General features: G+C 38.0%; 1 protein-coding gene across 1 annotated transcript in view; it reads left to right on the forward strand.

Annotated features, from left to right (window-relative positions):
• The first annotated feature begins 16,270 nt into the window (after window positions 1–16,270).
• The window catches only part of LTK (leukocyte receptor tyrosine kinase), a 61,298-nt gene continuing 56,015 nt past the window's right edge, over window positions 16,271–21,553 (forward strand). Inside the window, exons 1-3 of the mRNA XM_050710849.1 lie at window positions 16,271–16,337; window positions 16,824–16,910; window positions 20,134–20,175. Coding sequence (XP_050566806.1) covers window positions 16,271–16,337; window positions 16,824–16,910; window positions 20,134–20,175 — 196 coding nt within the window. The remainder of the gene's footprint in view (window positions 16,338–16,823; window positions 16,911–20,133; window positions 20,176–21,553) is intronic.

Consider the following 21,553-nt stretch of genomic DNA (forward strand, 5'->3'; position numbering starts at 1 on the left):
ATCATCTTTCATCCTTTCTTTCCACCCCTTTCCAATTCACATATTATGGTGAATAGTGATGAATATGGTAGCCTAACTTGCAGGATTCCTTAAAAAATCAATAGATGTCTGATTTATGGAATCTGTGTTCTGATTTTTAGCTTATGCATATGTGCTTAGCATTTGCATTTTCACTTCTATGTGTCAATTATTATGATTGGGTTTCATGATCCTGGTTTGTCTTTTCATTGACATCCTTTCTACCCGTCTCTTCATTCAGTAAGTGGGAATGCCCTGGGCAGTGGTTAGGGTTCAATGCAGATTACCTGGAAACATTTTTCACTGCAGTTAACATAGTGATCAACCCAGTTTCAGCTGAATGAATGTTATGGGAACTCTTTTTCTTCCAGATTTGTTAATTCCCCCTTTGTTGGCTCTGTCAGTGTAGGGATAGGTTCCTCTGCACTCTCTTTACAGATGGCAGCTTTGGCGCTAACAGCATAAACCCCAGATAACACAGAGTGTGTTTGTAATACACTAGAGAATGTAGTCCAGGGTCTTGATCATGAAGAATGCAAGAGATACTGCCAGAAGATAAAGGTTTTTAAAGGTTTTAATCTTGTGCTTTTCTCCATCCTGGTTTAGCCAGAAGGGCTGATTCGTACAACAATCTATTACTGCCATGTCAGAGGTTTTTAGCAAGTGTTCAGTGGTATAAAATGGACTGGTGACAGACCAATTCACCATGTGGCACTGGTGATAGGATGCCTTTTGGCCAACTTGAGCTATTCAGTAGATGAGCAGTTTAAGTTAGTCTTTTAGGCTCCTCCTATCATGTTTTTCTCTCTCTGTTGACTAGCTTAGATTTAACACCCAAGTCTTAGTTGGCTGAAGTCATAAATCCCACTCTTATTTATTTACCAGACAATTTATGGTAAGAAATAGTTTAATCTCTTAACAGTACTCTTGTGCATCCCACCTTTTCACAACTTATGCCTATGAAAACTAAATTTTGGCATGAAGGAATTGGAATCTCTCCTGGAGAGGAACTTGGCAGATACTGAGAGAAGACTTGTGGCAGTACTTCCATATTTTCCTGGCGGTATTGAAGAGAAATTGTAGAGGATGGAATCTTCCATGTTGCTGCACAATAGCTACTGCCAAGGCACTGGTGTTAGGCATAGATGAAGCTGAGCAAAAAAATCCTGTACTTGTGGTCTTGTATGAAAATATAATTTGAGAGAGAGAACTCTTTCTGACGAGGGAAAACCACAAGACCACAACCTGTGATACAACTGCATAAATCTGATCTGTTAACTAAAAAGCTAAATAAAAATTGAAATACTGGTGGTCAGAGTGAAAAGTAGGATGAAGTAAGTTATTATGAAAAATAGGCTTGGCACTGGAAGGGAAGTTTGCAAGGTCAGTATGAACTGCATTTTCCTGGTATTAGAATCAGTGGCACACCTATTAATAAACTGTGCCTAGCATACAGACTGTAAACAAGCATACATAATGATCAGATTGTTGTAATCACAGGTACAATGAGTCCTCTCAGAAGAAACAGAAACTGCAAAGGTTGTATGCTTCTGAAATCTGCTGGCCATGGACAGACCTAGAAGGTCCCTGACAAAAACATCAGTTTCTTATTCTTTTTTATTATACATGCATCAGGTGAATGTCACTGGGAAAACAAGGAGCTTGCTGCACTAGCACTTCCTGGTCTGTTCCCTGGAGACCTGGTGTCTTCTTTAATATCTATGATGCGCAGTGGATGGTAAAGTATGCAATATCAACAAATAAACTAAGTAGGGGGATGGTTGGACCAGATGATCTTGGAGGTCTTTTCTAACATTTAATGATTTTTTGATTCTATAATGAATGAATAAACAGAAAATATCTATGAAGGAAAAACGTGTTTTTTATATATATTTAGCCAAAAAGGTCTCAGAAGTAGTTTTCTGCCATGCTTTGGAAAGCTGATGGAGTATGTCATTGTGCAGGTGTGGTTGTAAGTTGGTAGGTGGGATGCAACTCTTGGGTGTTTAAAGACTGAAGAGAGGTCAGGAGCTATAGGGGTTGTTCACGTAGACAAAGCTGTTATTGTCTTCAAAGAAAGAGGTGAGTTTAGGACGACCTTTTATTCCATGAAACATTGTCTTTTTAACTGTATTCCTATTCTTAATTAATCAAATTTAGTGCCGTTTTCCACTGTTTTGCTCAAGATTCCAATCAGGATCCAGCATATCGTTTGTTTCCCTCTTTACCATTTTTAAACATCAAGAAAATCCCTGTTGTCTTTTCGTTTTCAGAAGCTTTCAGTGTTTCAGCACTTTCTAAAATGAACATTAGGGCGGAAGTACCATCAGTTAGTTTGCAAAGGACTTTGGGGTTCTCTCTCTCTTCAGGACTCTTGATTTTAAACTGTTTATTATGCCTGAGAAGGTAGTGCTCTTACATAGTTCTGTGGCATACATGTACTATTTTATTTATTTATTTTCTTTTTATCCTAAATACAGAATCTACTGTTAATGGAATATTTGACTTTCCAGCGTAATTGTTGAGAACCTTATGATATGTATTTAGTAAATCGCTGTGTATTGATTCCCTCATTTTGTGCTGTTTAATCTGTTAATCCATGTGCCTTCAAATCATGCAGGACTGAGGTAGCAGTGGTGTAATATTGCATGTCATTCACTATCCTTTTTCCTCTTATGCAGCCTAAATGGATTTCTAATGTCATAGAAGCTTGCCTCATACCTCAAGTGTCCTGGAAAGGTGTGTACCTAGGAGCTAATTACAGAGACAGATACACCAGTTGCCGGTTCACTGGATATCTGTTAATAATTCGATACTTCTAACCTCGCTGTATGACCTTAGGTTCTCTTTCTTCTCTGTATTAGAGAACATCCATTCACTTCTTTTATTTCTGTATTGTGGTTATTTTATTGCTCATCTATACCCTTGTGGTTATCTGATATATATCACTGTCATATGAGAATATAAGCTTCAACCATGACTCCTTAAAATCAGTTGAGGAAGTTTTGTGCATGTATCAGACAAGAAAATGTCTAGGGGATTAATCCAAAATGTTGGTAGATGTGACAGATTGTGCTTTGTCCTTTTTCTGTGCTTACAGCTATTATGTATGTATAAAGTAGATATTGGAATTGTGTCAGCCACTGAGGTGCAACAAAGTACTGAGTATCAGATCATTACAAACTGCGCAGCATGGAAATAGATGTTGATTCTTGCCTGATGTGAAGCAAGTGAATGTTGAATTCTGCAGCATGCCACCAGAAAGCTTTAAATTGACCTGGATTAGTTGAGACAACACCTGCTATACTTTGTGACAGCAGTGTCACAAAAACAGATAGAGTTTACATGGAAGCAGTGTTTTAGAAAGCAGTTATATTAGCAGAAAGACCCTAAAATGAGGAGACACAGCTGCAGTGCATGTTAACATATCTAAGTAAATTTGTTCTTAGGCTGTCATAATCTACAATTCCATAAAGAATGGTTTCAGAGAGCACAGAAGGTCTTTATGTGTAATGTTGTTTTTATGTAATGTAACAAAAGTACCTTCTAAGAATAGAGATCATAAATTTTCTTAGAAGCATGCTGAAAGACAGATACACTATTAAATAATGAAGGGTTAATGTAAGTTTGAATTGCTGTTGTTTAAAGGGATTACGCTGCCCTCTAGCTCCAGAAGCATCATGTAAGGGGAATGCCCCACCGTTTCCGTCCCCACCCACAGGCCTGCCTCTTCCTCCCAAAATAAATGTCTGAATGATGGAAAAAACAAGTTTAGATAGAAGACTTGGAAATAAAGTTGTTTCCAGCAGTACACACACTTCTGGAGAAAATGGCACCATGAGAAACATAAGATGATCTGATATAGAAGTTCAAGAGGGTATTTTATGTAACTGGCTAACTGAAAGTCCTAAAACTTCCAAATATATAAATGTAATGTGCCTAGCACTATTAAATTGCTGAATATTTAATGAAAGAATACATACCATTGTGTGAAAACGTAATATAGCATGCAGTCAGAAATCTCCTCTCTCTGCTTCAGTGCGCAACTTACTACTGAAGCTTCTAGTTTTTGTCGGTGTAGCTGTTGCCATTATAAGCAAATATTGAAGTTAAGAAATATGTAGCCAATTCAGGAAGCTACATTAAATTCCTAGCTGTGTTAGCCCATAGTGGGTGTTAGTTTACTTGAAATAAGCAGGAAAGATTTTCTTTTATTAGCTGTTATTCCAGTTTATGTGCAATTGAATCGGAATAATTCCTAACCAAATGCATCTGGGTAAACTTAAATTTTCATAAATTAAATGACACACTGAAAAAAGTAAAGGCAACATTTATTCTCAGGTAGTCCAGACAAGGCTTTCTCCTCAGATGAGATCCTTCAGATGAGATTTTATCTACCTCCCTAATTTTCTCAGGGTGCAGTGATAGGATAGTTGTTAACAGGTCTGTGAAGATTAGTGTGTGTGTGTGTGTATATGTATACAGATATGTATATTTTAACAGCTGCTAGGAAACCCTGAGTTTGAGTTGACAATGGAAAGCAATGGTTCAACTGTGAGTTATAGATATGAAGATTCAGGGATCATTTTAAACAAAATCCATGCTGCCTATACTGTCCAACCTTTATGCTTAAGAAAGGATGAAAGAAAAGTTTTTAACATTATCTCCTGTTCACCCCAGCTGAGTCATGTTTTCATAACACTCAGTGCTTTTTTGACAGCATCAGGTCTGTCTGTGGTGGCACAGGCCAAGTTTTAAGTGGCAGATGCCAAAGTACTGTGGTTTCATTGGTTTTAAATGCACTTAAAAAACCTTGGCTGAGATGTCCAAAAGTATGTGTCTTAAAAGAGACTTAGACCACACTGGATGTTTCTAGGAAGCAGAAGTCATTTAACTGTCCCTGGATTTCCGATATAACAGGGTTCCTTAATCCCTGTGTCAGTGGAAGTCCATCCCAGCCTTGCCTTTTTTTTTATGTATTATTATTTTTTAAAGAAAAGTTATGGCTATTAGGAAAAGGATCTCTTTCTCGTGGTTTATCAGTCCTATTGAGCAGGAAAGTATCTCGAGTCCACTTCGAAGTGGCTGGGAGGTGTAGACACTTGTCATTGGATATATCAGTGTAATGCTTCAGTCTTGCAACACTGGGATTCATCTCACCTAGGCTGTCCAGAGAGGACACAATTCTGTCAGAAATCCATGACTGGCAGATATGCAATGAACTGAGGAGCAGCTTCAGATCAAAGGCAGGCAGCTATCACTTTCGATCTCTTGGTAAAGGACATGAAAAACAATTCTTTCTGTGTTAACCTGGTGATATGATTTTACTAGCTGTTGCATTCCTTTGATGATTTCAGAATTTGATTAAGACATCGTTAACCCATTTGATTTATTGATCACAAATCTTGTGACCTTCACCATAGTTAAATATTAATTAGTTTAGAGAAGGTAAACTAGTTTTGTCCTAATAATGCATTGGTTTGTTCTTAATATTTCCTTGCTGATTTTTAGAAATAACATCTATGCAGACTGCATAGATCTGTTTTGTATATTCTTTGTTCTTTCAAACCCAGAAGCCTTGAGGAAAAATGTATTTTACCTTTTGTATTTGAAAGATATTTCACTCTCTTTAAATTAAATTCTTTGTTCCCACCTATTGCACAATACTTGAAACAGCAGTGAAATATCACCCCATAAGTCACAGTTTGCTCATTGTAAGATCCCAAATGAACTAATAACAGGCGATTATCTGCAAACTGCTATTGGTTCATTTCAGCAAGTCTCTTCAATACATCAGTTCATGACCATAAAACTAGGTCCTTACTGCACTATGAACTGAGTTAACAGAAACGTCCATATAAATATGAAAAGCAAAAACATCTGAAAAAGCAAAATCTATCTCCAAATATAATAAGAGAGTTTGAAATGACTCATCATATTCATGTATTCAGAGACCTGAGTGGAGGTCAAAAGCTGTTAACTGATTTTCACCAAAGAAGCCTGTTAAATTTAATTCTGAAATGGTTGTGAGTGCGTACAGCGTGCAGGGAGTTAAACAGAAGGAAGGCTGCAATAGTGTCAGACTGCAGGTGGGAAACAACACTGGAGTGTTGTCTACACTTCAGTAGAGAGGTGAAAGGCTTGTACACATCAAAGTCTTTTCTATGGAAAGCATATGGAATATCTAACACAGCCCAGAAGGATACATCAATGCTCTGTTGCTTGAGAATATCTAGAACACCTTGAAAAATGTTGCTGTGTCACTGATGGTAAAGCAGCATTATAGCCTGATATCTTCATGGCTTTCCATCTGGTTTGGTGTTCACACCAGACTACTTGAACGTGAGTGACAGCGGTATAACCTGCCAGGGCAAGGAGGAATCAAATGTGTGACTTACTGACAGGAGATTCATTGGAGCAGCCCAGCCATGCTGCAAGAAACATAGGACTATAGGACCAGTTGGATCCCTTGGGTCACAGAGTATAGCCTGCCAGTCCCAGGCAGACCTGTCATGAAAACTTAGATGGGAAGCTACCACAGAACATTCAACTTGTGGTCGCAGTGCTGGAAAGGCAAAAAAAGCAAGAGCTGACTGTGATGCAACACTCAAATCTGTAAGAATGGAGCTATCCTAGGAGCTTTCTGATCCAGGCCAAGCGCAGAAACCAAGGGTTAAGTTTGATCTTTTCCATATGCCAGTTGCATCATTCCACTTAAAACAGGTGGTTGCGTCATTAAACAGTGGCTTGATTCAAGCTATATTATGAATGCTGCTGCAATATTGCATGAGCATCAAACAAAGTGGATAACTTAACATGTGTTCTAATGCTTGTGGGAGCAGCAAAATATAATAACATGTGTCCTTTTCACTAGCTTGATCTCTCTAAATCCATGAAATCAATTTTGAACAGCTTCAATAACAGTATCCCCCATGCTAAGATTCTTCCTGTTTAATGGAAAATGTTGAAAGGAAATGACTTAGCTTAATTTCTAAAATGCTGTTTTTAAATTCTCCAAGCAAATTGTCCTATGTATCAGTCCATGCAACAAGGAAATGAAGTACTAACCATGCAGCATGATTAGGCAATATTTTTTGAGGTAATAAAGAAATTGGGATCATCCTCCCTTGCTCCTCTGTAGCTCAAGTGTTAAACTGACTTGTAAAGAAAGAGCTGAATTAGGTTCTAACTCCAGTAGATGGTATTTCCTATCATGTCTCTGCTAATGGCATAACACAGTGAAAACATGAGGTATGCTTTTAGAGTATTTGATGATTCCCCTAATATGAGCTGCAAGTTCAATTGGACGTTCAATGATCTATTTCTTTCCTCCCCAGTCTCAAATAGTCATGTTATTGGGACTGGCAGAAGAGCTATGGACAGAATACAATTTGCTCAGTCTCATCTTGTGTGTCGAACTGCAAAACCCAGCAAGGCGGGTCATTGTTATAGCTAGTGAAGTCTTACAGACACCTACAGTTTGTGACTTTCCCTGTTTTGTCTTAAGGCAGGGGCCTCCATTATTTCTAGTCCATCTAACGCTCTGCTGTAGTTCATGAATTAAGTAGATGTGCAGAAAGCTTTCCATCACGGGCTCCAGGACATTTTCAAATCTGCCAATTCACAACAATAGAGCTCACCAACTAGGTGGGAGAGCACTTCTTTTTGAGAAGACAGGGTACCGAGTCCATTCTATATTCCTTTCTTTTGCTACACCTGGTAACTTTTCCTGTCTTCAGGGGAAAAACAAAACAAAACAAAACAGCTAACTGCTATCTTTTCTGTCTTTTGGGAAAAACAAACAACTAATTAAGAAATAAAGCTTTTAAGGTTTTGCTAACTTGCTTGAGTTTTTTTGGGAAGGGTACCTAAATTGCTTGCTCAGCGTGTATAGATTGTAGAGTGACTTCAGAAACATCCTGAAGAAAAGGAAGAGAGAAGAGCAATCAGTCTAAAGTATTATGGCTTCAGGGAATGTGGGCAGAACAAGGGTTGCCCTTATCAGGAGGATTAGAGAGCTTCTTGGCCTGTTAACATGTGATGGACATTAGCAGCAGGAATTACAGGCACTACCCCAAAGAAAGAACCAAATTGTCTATTGAAGAAGGGGGTAAAATGTGTATCCTTTCCTTTAACAAAAATAACTGTATTTTTCAAGTCAAGTAGCTTTAGTGTCTTTTTCTATTTATGGCCTAAACCAAACTTTCACAACTGGGTGTAAAATTGGGAGATGCTTTCTCACATGATCTAGGGGAGCATATCCTGTGTATTTGCTCTCCTTTTGTATTCTTGAGCATTTTCAGTATGTGGTGTTGGGCAGATTCTCAATGTCTTTGGTCATAACTTCTGTCAAGGAGAGAAATGTTATTCGTACCTAGAATGGCTGTATTTTGCATGCAGATAATTTTTCTTCAAGATTCCTGTTAATGAGGTATCCTTTTCTCAGAACTAGGGTAACATATCCTAGGCTAGAGCATGTCTGTCATAGTTCAAAGGTGGTAGCAAAACTCCTCTTTACTGCTGCACGGTACTTCTGGACTATGCTATTTATATTCCTGCTTCATTTCTTACAGTTAGGATCTGGGCAAGCCTCTGCTAAAGATGTTTTTTGGGGAGAAAATATTATTTCATATAAGAAAGTGTTTCAGTCTCTATCCCTTTGAGAAGAGTGGGTAAACTGTTTGGAGTGGACAAGAGCAAAAGTTAAGGAGAATATGCAGTAGAAAACGTGTTATCCTCCCCATCTCTTGTGTTTGTAACTTCTAAAATGTGTTTTTGCAACATAAAGCCTAACCTCACATGTAAGGATACAAACTTTCTAGAATTCAGTGATTAATTACACCTTGGTATTTATATTTAAACTTTTGGTCTGTTCTTTTTCCGTCTTTGCTTATTTCCTTCACAGAAGTAAGCTTTTTTCTACATATATTCAGCAGTCTGCCTGTTGGGCATATTGGGGCCACTTGGAAGTAGAACAACAGCGTGTAAGGATGTGGGGATTGCACGAGAGTGGTATGGAAATGGCTGAGGAGACCTGAAGCTGTCACCTGATCTCACAGGGAGGCTTAAGTGGTAGTGATGTGTTCAAGGTGTAAGTTTCCATCCCTAAAAATGGTTTTGAAATTTTTACAAAATGATCCGTAAGGCTTTTCTAACTCCAGAAAAAGGATTGCATCAGCACAAGAAAAATCTGTTTTATCACTTAGGAAAGAGGTGATCACATAACTGCAAATATTCCTGACTTTATCTTTTTATGCACATAACAAATGTTATCAAGTCTCAATCAGTAGTGTGTGCAGGCACATGTATGCACATTCACATGCATCCTCAGTGGTAAAGTGATACTTTGAGATAAAGGCTATGGTAATCTTTGTGAACTGTAAGTATCTTTATATATTCAGATGCTGCCTTCTCCCGTGGAAGCACAACATAATTATAGTGTGGTTCATTTTGCCCTTACCAGTGGTTTAATAAAGGGTAGGGAATGGGGCTTCTGAGCAAAATAATTCTGAGGAAGTCACTTTTTTATGCTAAAACATAAGTGCATCATCTTCTACAAAAACACAGGTCTTGTACTCCCTGAGGTCTGAAGACCTGGCTCCAGCCTTTGGATGCTCACAAACGAAAACCTAAAATAGCTTTGCTACAACATATTGGCAAGGTTTGTTAAGTATACTTGACCACTAACAATTGTGTATCCTTGGCAGTGGCTTTCAGTCACTATCTTCTGTGATTTCCGGGAGGTACCATACCTAGTCTTCTGCTCAGTCAAGCAGGAATTGACAGCACAGCTTGTGACAGCTGAATGCTCTCTTTGGGAGACCAGGGATGTACTCTCAAAACAATGGGCACTAGTTAATATTGATAGATTATTTCTCTAACTTCTAAAATAAAAGTAATAAAAAAGAAAGCATTTAGTGTTTGAGCGGAAATCAGTTATGTCTGTCCTTTCTCTCCTAGTATATGTTCATTCCTCTCCTTTCCATGCATCTTTATTTTCTGTTATATTTCTTTTTCATCTCCTCTGAGAGTGTGAGCTCTTCTGGTCTGGGATTTTGCTTTCCACTGTATTGGATAAAGCCTGGTCCTGTTGTTTATCAATGCTATCTATAGGGAATGTGTTATTGATCAGAGCTTCTGCCCATACCTAAATTGCAAAAACTCAGTGGAAGAGCTGAAAATAGGACCCAGTTGTTTTGGCTTTGAGGGTTTGCTTTCCCCTCCTGAATTTCATAAAAGATGTTTGACACAGCTTTAAGAAACCACGACCTCATATAGCTTTAAAAGAGGTGGCCAGCAGCCAACTTTCAAATAAACACTCTCCTCTCTTTCATTAAAAGAAAACATTATCATAATATTACATTACAACTCAAATGGCGAAGGTATCTTTCCTTGTGTACAAGATATTGTCCTTTGAAGTCATAGAGCCCAGAGTGATTTTCACATGAGGGTGACCAAGTAGGAAAAAGGGGAAAAGTAAATAAAACAGAAACATTGGTTGTTTTTTACATTCCTCTCTCGTTTATGGAAACAAACATTTGGATAACAAGTTTCTCCTTACCCACATCTCTTTCTTTCCCTGAGCTTTAACACTCCTTATTCTGTTAGTTGTCTAGGACATGCTATCTTTCTGATATGCCTCTCCATATTGACAAAAAGGGCTAACAGTGCTGCTGTACCTTAGTGAAACATTTTGAAGTCAGTTATTGTATTCAAACTCTTGTTGGTGCTATTGTGAGAAGTAGGAAGCTTGCCAGTGAATCTAGCTGAGATGAAGGAGAAATTTCATGAAACAGCTGAGAAAAGCCCACATTTTATTGTAGTCCTAGACAGCAAGCCTGATAGATGAAAGAGACTGCTAACAACTAGTCCTATAGATTATTGCTATTTGTTTTCTTCTTAAAACAATGCAAATAATTTATCACTCTGAGTACTATGGTCCCTTTTTGTAGTATGCAAAATGAGATGGTTAAGGTGGGAAATCAGGAAAGTGACCTGACAAAGCAGCATGTGAGTCTGCCCTGTTACACATTTGAGCCAACAACTATCTGTGGACTTTGTAATCACTCAGTTTCTTGTGTCCTGACCTCTTCCAGCTCAGCTGGGGGCTTTATCCCTTGCTGACAGGGGTTTTCTTTGGCAGTTGTTGACCGACTGTCTCAATCACCCTGTATCACAAAGTAGTTAGCATTCTGGATGCTACAGAGAAAACAAAAAATCTGTCCTATTGTTGGTTTTACTTTGGACTTTTTGGTTCTGTACTCTCTTTTAAGGGATTCCAGGCACCCGCTCTTCAGGCAAATTGTACAGCTGCTACCCAGTAAAGGTTGCTATGACTCTCTCTTGGAAATCTGGATGTTCACTTCTGCTAGCTGGGTAATTGGTTGGCGTTCATGGTGAAGTCTTGGTGTTCTGTTTTCCCAGTGTTATTATTTTACCTCCTTCCCTGCTCATTTGTCTTTAGGTGTAAAGACATTAAGCAAAGGCAGTAATGATTGTATTCTCCTCTCTTTGTGAGTCTGAATGGTAAGCAGTGAATGATATGTTGCAATAACTATCAGATCAAATTACTTGCTATTTATCCAGCTTGCTGAGCATGATACATTTGAAATTCTCTTTCAAATTAATTAACAGAAGTGAGAGCTGTAGCCATAACTATAGTAATCAAAATGCCGTTTACATCGTATTGCTATGTTATTGCTCTGAAACTCCAGAAGAAACGGTAATAATAGTAGTAGCTTGGTAATACGAGGTACCATTTCTGAATAGGTCTAAACCAGCATCAGACCAAGGACAACTGGGAATATCAGGGTTCTAGCAAGTCTCCTACATTCTACACCCTGAGTTGTGTACCTACTGCTGGCTCCTTGTCTGGATGCTTTTTCCTAATGTGAGAGTATTTTTGCTGTGTTAGAATTAGAGATTTGGGCCTCATTTTGACACTTCTGTGCTCAGATCAGTGCTTTGAAACACACATGACACTTCTGATACCAGGCTGTTTCAACCCTAGGAGTGGAAGGACTGGGAACTTTCCATGCTGCAAGAATTTTTGCTTTCTTAATAGAGGCTCTTCATGTAACAGCACACTAGAATTAACCAATTAGCTGTGCATGTCCTTACACAACTGATGGCTTAACAACATTTTCCACAAAGTCTCCTATGAAAAAAATCAAGTAGTTGGTACTTCTGCATCTTTGCTACCTTAATAATTCATCTGCTCAAGTTCTATGTAGGTTGGTTGGTTTTTGTTTTTTTGTGTGTTTGTTTAGGGATGGGGGTAGTTTCTTGTGTTTTTGCTTGTTTGTTTATTTTTGTTTTTTAATGGTAGATTTGCAATACCTATGTGTTTTCTTTTTGATAATTTTATTTAGATTTTTTTCTAATCCCTTGCTCCTCTGTGGGTTGAGATGAACTTTTTACCACTGGGACTGTCTTGGAAGGAAAGAATGACAGCTCTTGTAGCAGAAGCAACTAGCTAGCAGGCTCTTTCAGTCTCATGCCTTTCTACAGAGATGACATAACTCTTTCTTCTTCCCTCTTTGTTTTATGTTTAAAGGAAGCTGAGAGCAGAGCCTGATTTAAAGAGGATAGGTAAAGGCAAGGATAGTCTAATCTTAATAAAGCTGCCATTCTTCAGGAGTAAGAGGAAAGTCACAGTGTTAAGAATTTACTATTGATTCCCCAGGGAGGATTTTGTGATTTAGAAGAGAAAATACGGTATGTCCAATAGCAGAAAATCATGAACAGAGTTCTTAAATAACTGGTATAGTCAAATGAAATGGGTACTTACTCTTTACAAATGGCATAATGGGCATTAGACTGACCATTTTATTTTTGACTTAAAGCTTTTTTTTTTTCATCTTAAAACATGGCATCTGGTCCTTTCCCAAAGTGGTTGTTCCATTTTTTTTTTTTTTTTTCTGCTACCTTTATTACTGTCATGTTTTGGAAGCAACTGTATTTATTGAGCTGGTAGTTTTAAATGTCCTGTATTTAATTTAATATCTGAGTGTTTTCTCAGTATTAAAAATAGATGTGGCAAAATATTTTTTTTTTCATTGCTGGGCAGCTTGTTGTGCAAATGATTTTGTGTGTGTGAGGGCACAGTGCACAACCATGCATGCTCTCTTCGAGGCAAAACTGTTGAGAAACACTTTGCATGAAGTTTGTGCATGGAGCCTTGAGTATTAAGATGGAAACAGTCTGGCAGCACACGAGTTTTTAGGCATTTCTCTTCTGCTAGTGGTATCCTCAGTGTCGCAGAATCCACTGGTAGTCGTGCTCTTCAGTGGAGTGGGTTTTGGTAGCTTTTAGTGAAGATAGGAGGTGACATTGTTTCTGATATGAAACTGCAAAAGCGGGAAATTGTCTGCCATGTATGGATTAGTTTCTGGTCCCTCAATAAACCTCGCAACAAATTCACATAGAAGCTGAATGCTGGAGAAAAGCTTGTAGCTCCAACCTTGTTTTTCCCCAATCAAGAGTGCCAGAGAAGGACGTTTGTGCTGGCTATGACAGTTTCTCCTCCTGCAAGTGAACCAGGAGGGTTGATAACAAGAGTAACCAAGTCTTCATGTGGCGTTTTCCCTTCATTTGGTGAAAACACCTTCCCCAAGAGATTGATGCTGTCATCCGTGTTGTTATACACAGTGCTCCTAAGCACTCTCTGCTGGACACACTGAGGTGTGAAGCGTCTGTGACAGTGCCTCTTGTAAGACTCGCTCTAAGAAAAGTTAGCAGAGAAGGGTGTGTGTCTAATAAAACTACTTCAGATGATGCATGGAGTATCTTTAGAGCTGACTGACTGATGCTGTAATGTAAGGGTTAAGTTCTCAAAGGGGAATCCTTAGATGATGAAGAGCTGTTGGCAGTCATCCTTGTGTCAAAAGTGGATCAAAGAAAATGAGGTGCAGGAAATGTGCCTTTGTGCTTGGATAGCCTCAGTGAGCAGAGCAGCCCCTGAGGGATTCTTGGAGCAGTGCATACATTTAGAGCATTCCTAAGGCTGTTCATAGTAAAACAAGGATGGAAAGACAAATTAAGTAACCTCAAAGATCAAGGGAGCTCAAGGACAGCTCAAAGTCACTTTTGTCCTCACCACTTAAGCTATGTTGTGTAAAATTAAGCAATTGAAAATCATTATCTTTTTACAAAATTGAATTCTATGGGATCAATTTGACATCCGTTGTAATAATTCAATCAAAACCTGGATCTGAAAATTATATTTCCTTGACTTTCTTGCTGGCACACAATTTCTGTTTTGCTGCCAAATGCTGCAGTGCTGTGCCATGGTAGCTGGAGGGTAGGGCCACAGACCTCCTGCCACAGGCCACAAAATGCAGAGGCATCCCAAAGCTGGTTGTTGAACATCTGCGAGAGTGCAGCTCTCTAGCAATTATGTCTCCCATTTCTCTTTTGCATAATTTTATTGGTAGCTCTGGGCAGTCCACAGAGGTATTTTTTTTTTTGACATCTTAGTGTATGGGTTTGTTTAAAACTCAATATTCTGTCTTGTGGGAGATTGTGACTTTAGGAATCTTACTTCTTTTCTAATCATGATGAAGATTCAAAACCTTAATATTTTTCACAAACCAAATTGTTCCAAATTTATGCTTTGACTTAATCAAAGTAAGTTATTCAGACTGGCAAAAAGTCTGTTTTGATTACATGGAAATATTTTCCTCCAGCTAAGTATCGCACCGTTTTACTTCATTAATGTTACAAACTTTGAACTCGGAGCAGATTACTGAGTAAACATGACACATTTTAACAGTAACAAAATGCTACAATGATTTCCATGTAAATATTTGGAAGATGTTAGTATTTCCTGTTAATGTAATGGAACTGGCATTCTCACATAAATTTGTAGTATGAGAAAATAGTCACTGCTTAGCATGTTGTGGTCACCATGAGAGAGTGAGGCTACTGGTAATCTTTTGAGGGAGCCCTTCTCTTCCTCTTTCTAACTTTGTCTGCATCTACAGGCTTTATACCTTCCTTCACCTTCGCTTGTGCCTAATTATACCTGCCACATCTATATGTGTGAATTCACACATACATACCTCCTTTTAAGCTGTGTTTGAAAATCCCTATAATGAGTGATGTTCTGAAGGAATATGACAATCATATTTCTTCCTCTAAGTTTATGCTTAAGAACACAACAATTTTAAAGTGCTGTTCCCTTGGAAGGCAAAATGTATGTTTGCTGTGTGTTCCTTTCAGGTTCTTTCTTGGGGCTGCTTGAAAACATTTATTAGAGTTGGACATGTTCCCCTTTAATGTTATCCACCACAGTTGCGCATCTAATATAAACTGGTCATCTAAGCTAAGCTCTATTTGTGATGGGGAGACTACTTCTTTGTCAGTTTCTTTTAAAACAGGTATCTTAGGGCCCGTTTTCACATCTCTTTTCTCTAATGACAAAGCCAGCTTTCAATGAGAAAGGAGAATTTTCCTTAAGAATTGTACTTTTACTACAGGAAACTGGAAGAGGCTTATTTTGTTTTCCTTTTTTTCTTTTTTTCTTTTTTTTTTTTTTTTTTTTACAAACCATCACCCCAGGAGTGGTCAACTTTCAGATGTAAGGCTGTAGCTCAGAACAATTACATTCTACCAAGAAAAACAGAAATTGTTTGCCAGTGAAGCTTTAAGTCATATGGACAAATCTTATTCACAACCAGCACTGGTACAATCTGTGTTAGCTCTCAGTGTCATATCTGTACACACCTAGCAGAAATGGATTGGATGCCTTCTCTGCCAGCAGTCACCCCAGCCTGAAGAGAGAAAACAAGATGTAGAAGTGGTAGAGCAGAATGGAGCTCCTCTGTACAGTTATCTCAAAGGTCCTTGAAAAGCCTTTGTACACTTTAAGTAGCATATATATGCTTCCTGGCAGCTTTAATAGAGGTGAGACATAGTGCAAAACCTTGCCCTTATTATCTGTGAGTAATAAGCAGCTAGTATTATAAAAATAGACATATGAGTAATGAACAGCTGTGCTATAAAAAGAGAAATCTTTCTAAGTTAATGTGACAATATATACAGGCATGAGTATGTGCATGTATACACTACACAATTAGTAGATTAAGAGGACTCAGTAGATGGCATATTTTTGGATTTGAAGAAGTGTTTTTGGCATGCTATTTCTCAACTGTAATGAAAATAGTCATTCAGCTCTATTTCAGTAGATGTACATGTACACTGAAAACTGAATAAGAAGGCATAATTAGTAAGTCACTAATTCAAGGGCAATATGCCAAGTAGGGGAAGTAGTATCAAGAGGAGGACTGAAAGCATCCATCTTGCATCTTCCCTAACAGGTAAATTTTGTAAGAAAAATGTATATGGCCATGGGCAATACTTTTTCTGTGTGAGTTCTGTTAATAGCTATAGCACAATGGTGGCAACCTGCAGTGAACTGTATTTTGTGACTGAGATTAAAAGATATATTTTTTTTTAAGTGCAGTTTACTGGTTTTATTAGAAACAAACAAAAAAGATGTTTGAAAGGATAAGTACACACTCTACAGAGCATTGACAAGGATAAAAAGAGTGGTTGGACAACATGATTCAGGAAACATCACCATTCAGGGGAAGAACTGGCCACTGAGTGACTAAATAGAGAAAGTGAGGAAATGAGAAACAAAGCAACGTTTTGTGTAACTAGGGGCAGTCAGGAAGTAGGCATACTGTGAGCAGCAGGAAAGAGGACTACAGGAATTTTTGTACAACTGTAAATGTCTAGTCATTCTGTATGTCATGGAAACTGCCGATGATCTTTGACAATCCAAGTGAATATTGTATCAGGGAGTTGCTCAGCGCCTGGTTGTGAAAAGCTCTTCAGGCCGATTCACTTACCACCTTCCAAGGAAGATTCTTGTCAACAATGTGCAGGTGGGCAAGGAGGTGGCATTCTGTCTTTTGTGGATGGGATACCAGATGGGATTACAACAGCTGAATAGGTTTTCTGAAGTAAATAAGCAAGGAGTTACCAGGGATATTTCAGACTAGCATAAATGACTGGTTTTAGTTCCACAGAATGTAATAATTTTGGAAATCTTCTAATGGTTCCAGAGAAGAAAGCTGTCCAAGGTACATTCTTATACGCACATGAAACAATACAGAAAGTAAAATAGAAATAAAGTCTTTAAGTATTCTGTTAGCCTGATATATCGTATAAGACTTACAGATTTATGAAACAGATGTCTGTGTTCTCTGGGGAAAAGAGGCTGCATGGTTTGACTGGCCTCCAGCTCGCTAAAGGGGAAGCAACTTTTTAGATTTGTTAAGCCAGACTTGTTCGAATGGTATTAAATTAGCAACTGAGGCAAATGATGGAAAAAAACAAACAAACAAACAAAAAAACAATAAAAATCATTTGTTTAGAAGAGAGTCAAAGTATCAAGAATAAAATTAATCAAGGCACCAAGGACTGAAAGGAGGAGTTCTTTAATTGCCTGCTGCCAATGTGATGAAGCTGGCTAATAGCCAAGTGGAAACGGAATGGAGTTATTCATTTCTAAATCTAAATGCTGATAAGCTGAAATTCCTCAGACTAGGAAGGAAGATTCCTGTGGTTGAAATCAAAGGACAGAAATAGATTGGGAACAGCATTACACAGCAAAAATGTCATTTCCTCTTTCCCCAGCCATTCAATCAAATGACTTAGAGGGCCAAAGGATTGATTAATACCCAAAACAAATGTTGATGTGCTTGCTGATGACTGCTACAGACTGCCAACTAGAGACCTGGTTAAAATACCAACTAACCTACTGTGTGTAGGGAGAGGAAAAAATTCTTGTTGGTGGGTGGGTGGGTGAAGCCTTCAATACAAATGGCATTTTGGAGGTTTCATTCTGCCACCATGAGAGAACATCTTTGTGGCTGTTGAATAGATTGTGATATCTGAATGGGAATCCTCATATCACATATTAGGATATCATGTTAGACCTATTCTCAGTAAATAAAGAACTGAGCTAAGAATTAAAACCAGGTGTTATGCAATTGAAAGTGATTGTGGCTTGAATACACACTTCTTTGCAAACAGAATAAAATCTGAAGCAGTCTGATATGTAGTTGGACCCAGGTATTCAAATAAATGCACTTTGTTGCCTAAATAACTTCTGAGCTGCTGTATCTGGATACTTCCAGAAGATGCAAATCTTCCAAAGTTTAAAGCAATGCCATGCTAACTCAGTTGAAAGAAAGACAGTAGACAGAAAAACATAGATAAGAATTGGGTTGTATGTGTAAACAGCTAGAAAGCTGCAAATCCATAGATGAAGGGGGTATAGAGCTGGTATAAAATTCATGAGGAAAAAAACCACACCAAACAACATAACAAAAACAAAACAAAACAAAACTATGTTGCTATATTGTTTGCAGTAAAAGAAATTTGGAAAGTAGAAAGTTTAGCATTAGAAGGAACTAGCAGCAGAGTTAGGAAGTTTAAGGAAGTTTTTCAAGTGCATTCATAGAATAAACATCTTAGCAATGATATTAATCAGTCATAGATGTGTGAGGTAGGATTGTCAATAGCAGAGACAAAAAGAGTTCAACAAATATTTATTGTCTAGGAAAAAAACATCAATTGATGCTTCATCATCCCGTAGCAATGATGCAGGTGTTTCCATAACAACACAGATTTGTGGAAAAGCAGTTGTTAAAATGTTCAGTTTGTGAAACAACTTCTCAAGACAGCTTGTGTTCAAGATTTTGAAAGAATTAGTTAAGATTTTTAAAAGCAATCAGTGTTGAATTTTTCAGTAAGTGTTAAGATACTGAAGAAATTCCAGAGAACTGGAAGAAAGTTAATGTCGCATTAGTATTTAATAAGGGTAAATGAAATATGCTGGATGGCTGTATTTAATTACATATACTCTACTAGTGTGAATAAGACTTGATAGTATGAAGATTGCTTCCTTAACATCAGTCTAAGAAAAAATATCAGAACACTTGATATAGGATCAAAGAACTGAAAAAGGGTTTATAATTGCTTGTCAATCAAAGCAGCTTATTTGGTAAGACTTTGTTGCAGTGTCATTTTTTAATGAGTTTACAAGTTTGACAAAAGTCGCAACGTGGATATAGGACATTCCAATTTCAATCAAATACTTAAATTGGTAACACTTGATAGTACCTCTGTGCATACCTGGGCTGGTACATGTAGGTTTAAAATGAAAGTATAAATAGGAATAAATGCCAATTAACTCTGCTTGTAAGGGTCAGTTCTGGGCTGTGTGCTAATTAACACTTCTAGCAGTGAGTCAGAAGACAATGTGAAAACTGTATTGATAATCTGCTGATAACATAAAAAAATAAGATATGAAGCGATAAGGCAGAGTCCTTAGCTCCCCAGCACAGTAAAAGCATCAGTCTAAAAGGGAAAGAGTGAAGATAGAGAGGGTGAGAATGCCTTTTCTGGAAGAAAATATGCCAGGGAAACGCTTAATGTCATGGTGGATGATCAATTAAGAGAAAGTATTTTGGCCAAAATGACTGATGTGATTGTAGCACAGGACAGGGAGATCTCAGGAGGGAGCAGAATGGCCATTCTACTTTGCATGGCATGAGTGTGCACTGATGTCTGCCTTTGAGCAAGAATCCTTAAAAACTGGAGAGGATTCTGAGATCCTAAGCTATTGCCTCATATGATAAGCTTTGGTAAAACCGTATTTTGTCACATTGCTCCCCTTTTTGATCAGTACCAGCAATGTATCTGGACAGAGTACAAAAAGAGCAATGCAGTAAGCAAGCGACATGGGGACCAACTAATGAGCAAACAATAAGAAAGTTTAACAGCAGGCTGCCGGAGATCCCAGTGACATTTTCAAGGTGAAAGGTTAACAACTTAAAGCTGTAAATACTCATGAAGGAGGGAGATTATTTACTGAATTGAAAGTGGAAGATTTAGGAGTAATTGAAAAATACTAGGATAGGTTGTAGACTAAGAGTCTTCTTTTTGTCTAGTGTGAGTTCCTGACAGTCAGATCTATTAGTCTGTAAGTTAGTTTGTCTTCTAAAATAATCAGTGAGAAATATTGAGTTGCTATTTTGATATTGCAAAGGACAAAATGCTAGAAAATGCTCTAAAGGAAGTTTCTGTTTTGGCAAGAAGACGGCTTGGGTGATCTGGAATTGGTTTCCCATCATGAGTTCTGTAAGTATTTTCTGTAATTTTCTTTTCTTCTGCGAAGCAGCATCAGGGTTCAGGAAAAATTTCAGCCCTGCAGGTGTCTGAATGCTTTTTCAGTGAGGTAGTGAAAGAAATGGGATTACCTTCTGAGTGCTGGAGGCTTCTGGTCTTACTGTGTTCTATTACAGAAAAAAGCAATGGATTTGTGCTGTGCTGTTAAAAGATCCCATATTTTTGCTGTGACAGTTGAATATCATTATATTTACTGGTTCTTCTTGATACTTTAATGTTCCTTAATGGCAGACTTAACCTGTAACCACAGATTTCCTCTCCGTCTTTTATTTCTCTTCACTTAAATCATTGCCTTCTACTGATGAAGACAGAGAAATCAAGTAGTTAGTACAGGATGGTCTTTTTTATTTGTTTAATGGTGGCATTCATGTTATATACAAATTGCGTACAAGCATTTATGAGAGGATATGATGTGAGGTTTTTGAAAGCACTTCTGGAGCTCCTAGTTTCAAAGAACAGTGTAGAAAAGTTTCTGTAAGTGACTGTATGTGCTAGATCTTCAGTTCAATCAGAGAGGCTGAATGAGCATGAAAGTGATTGATATGTAAAGTAAGGGTTTAGGCTGGAATGTTACAAAACTACTATCCAGATCTCATGCATGTATTCATCATGCTGTGAGCCCTCTTCAGCTCATTATTGGCCAGAAATCCTTTTCTGTGAGAAAATAAATGGATGGATGCACATTTCTGTGGGTGAATACAGAAGAATTCTTTGCCTATCACTGGGTCTAGGGTCTTCTGTCCATGCATATTTTGTCTCTCCATGAACTCAGCTGTAATGACTGCCTTTCCTTGCTCTCATATGCCCAGTGCAGTAAGTGGCATTATCCCAGAGCTGGTGAATAGGATTGTTACCAGGTACTTGAATGAACTCTTTTGGATTTTGCCAGCCTCTAATAAGATGTTTCTGAGAGTCTGCATCATGAGTAATGTATTTAACAAACCAAATTTCATGCAGTGCTCTTTGTGACAAAGCAGTACTCAAGTTTTAATGTATCTTAATACCAGACGAGCAAACTTGATAGACACTTATCTCAACTGTACAAAAACCTTTTGTACCTTGTGTGTCCTAGCTATTACCAACATTAATTGAATTTATTTATTTATTTTTCATGCTAAAGCAGTAAATTCGTGTTTCAAGTAGCTTAGGCCTCTGTTCCTGGTAGTCTGCCACTGGAACGCCTGATTGCTGATGAGAAAGAAGAGGAAAAACCCGAAGGTGTTTATGTGATTGAGAGGGAGTAGTGCAAGTCAAATGTTTTGGTTAAGTTTTATTACGAGGACTGTCTCTAGCAGAACGTCTGCTATGACTTTACTATGTTTTGTGAGTC

Source organism: Cygnus atratus, chromosome 5 (assembly GCF_013377495.2).
Source record: "Cygnus atratus isolate AKBS03 ecotype Queensland, Australia chromosome 5, CAtr_DNAZoo_HiC_assembly, whole genome shotgun sequence".
NCBI lineage: Eukaryota > Metazoa > Chordata > Aves > Anseriformes > Anatidae > Cygnus > Cygnus atratus.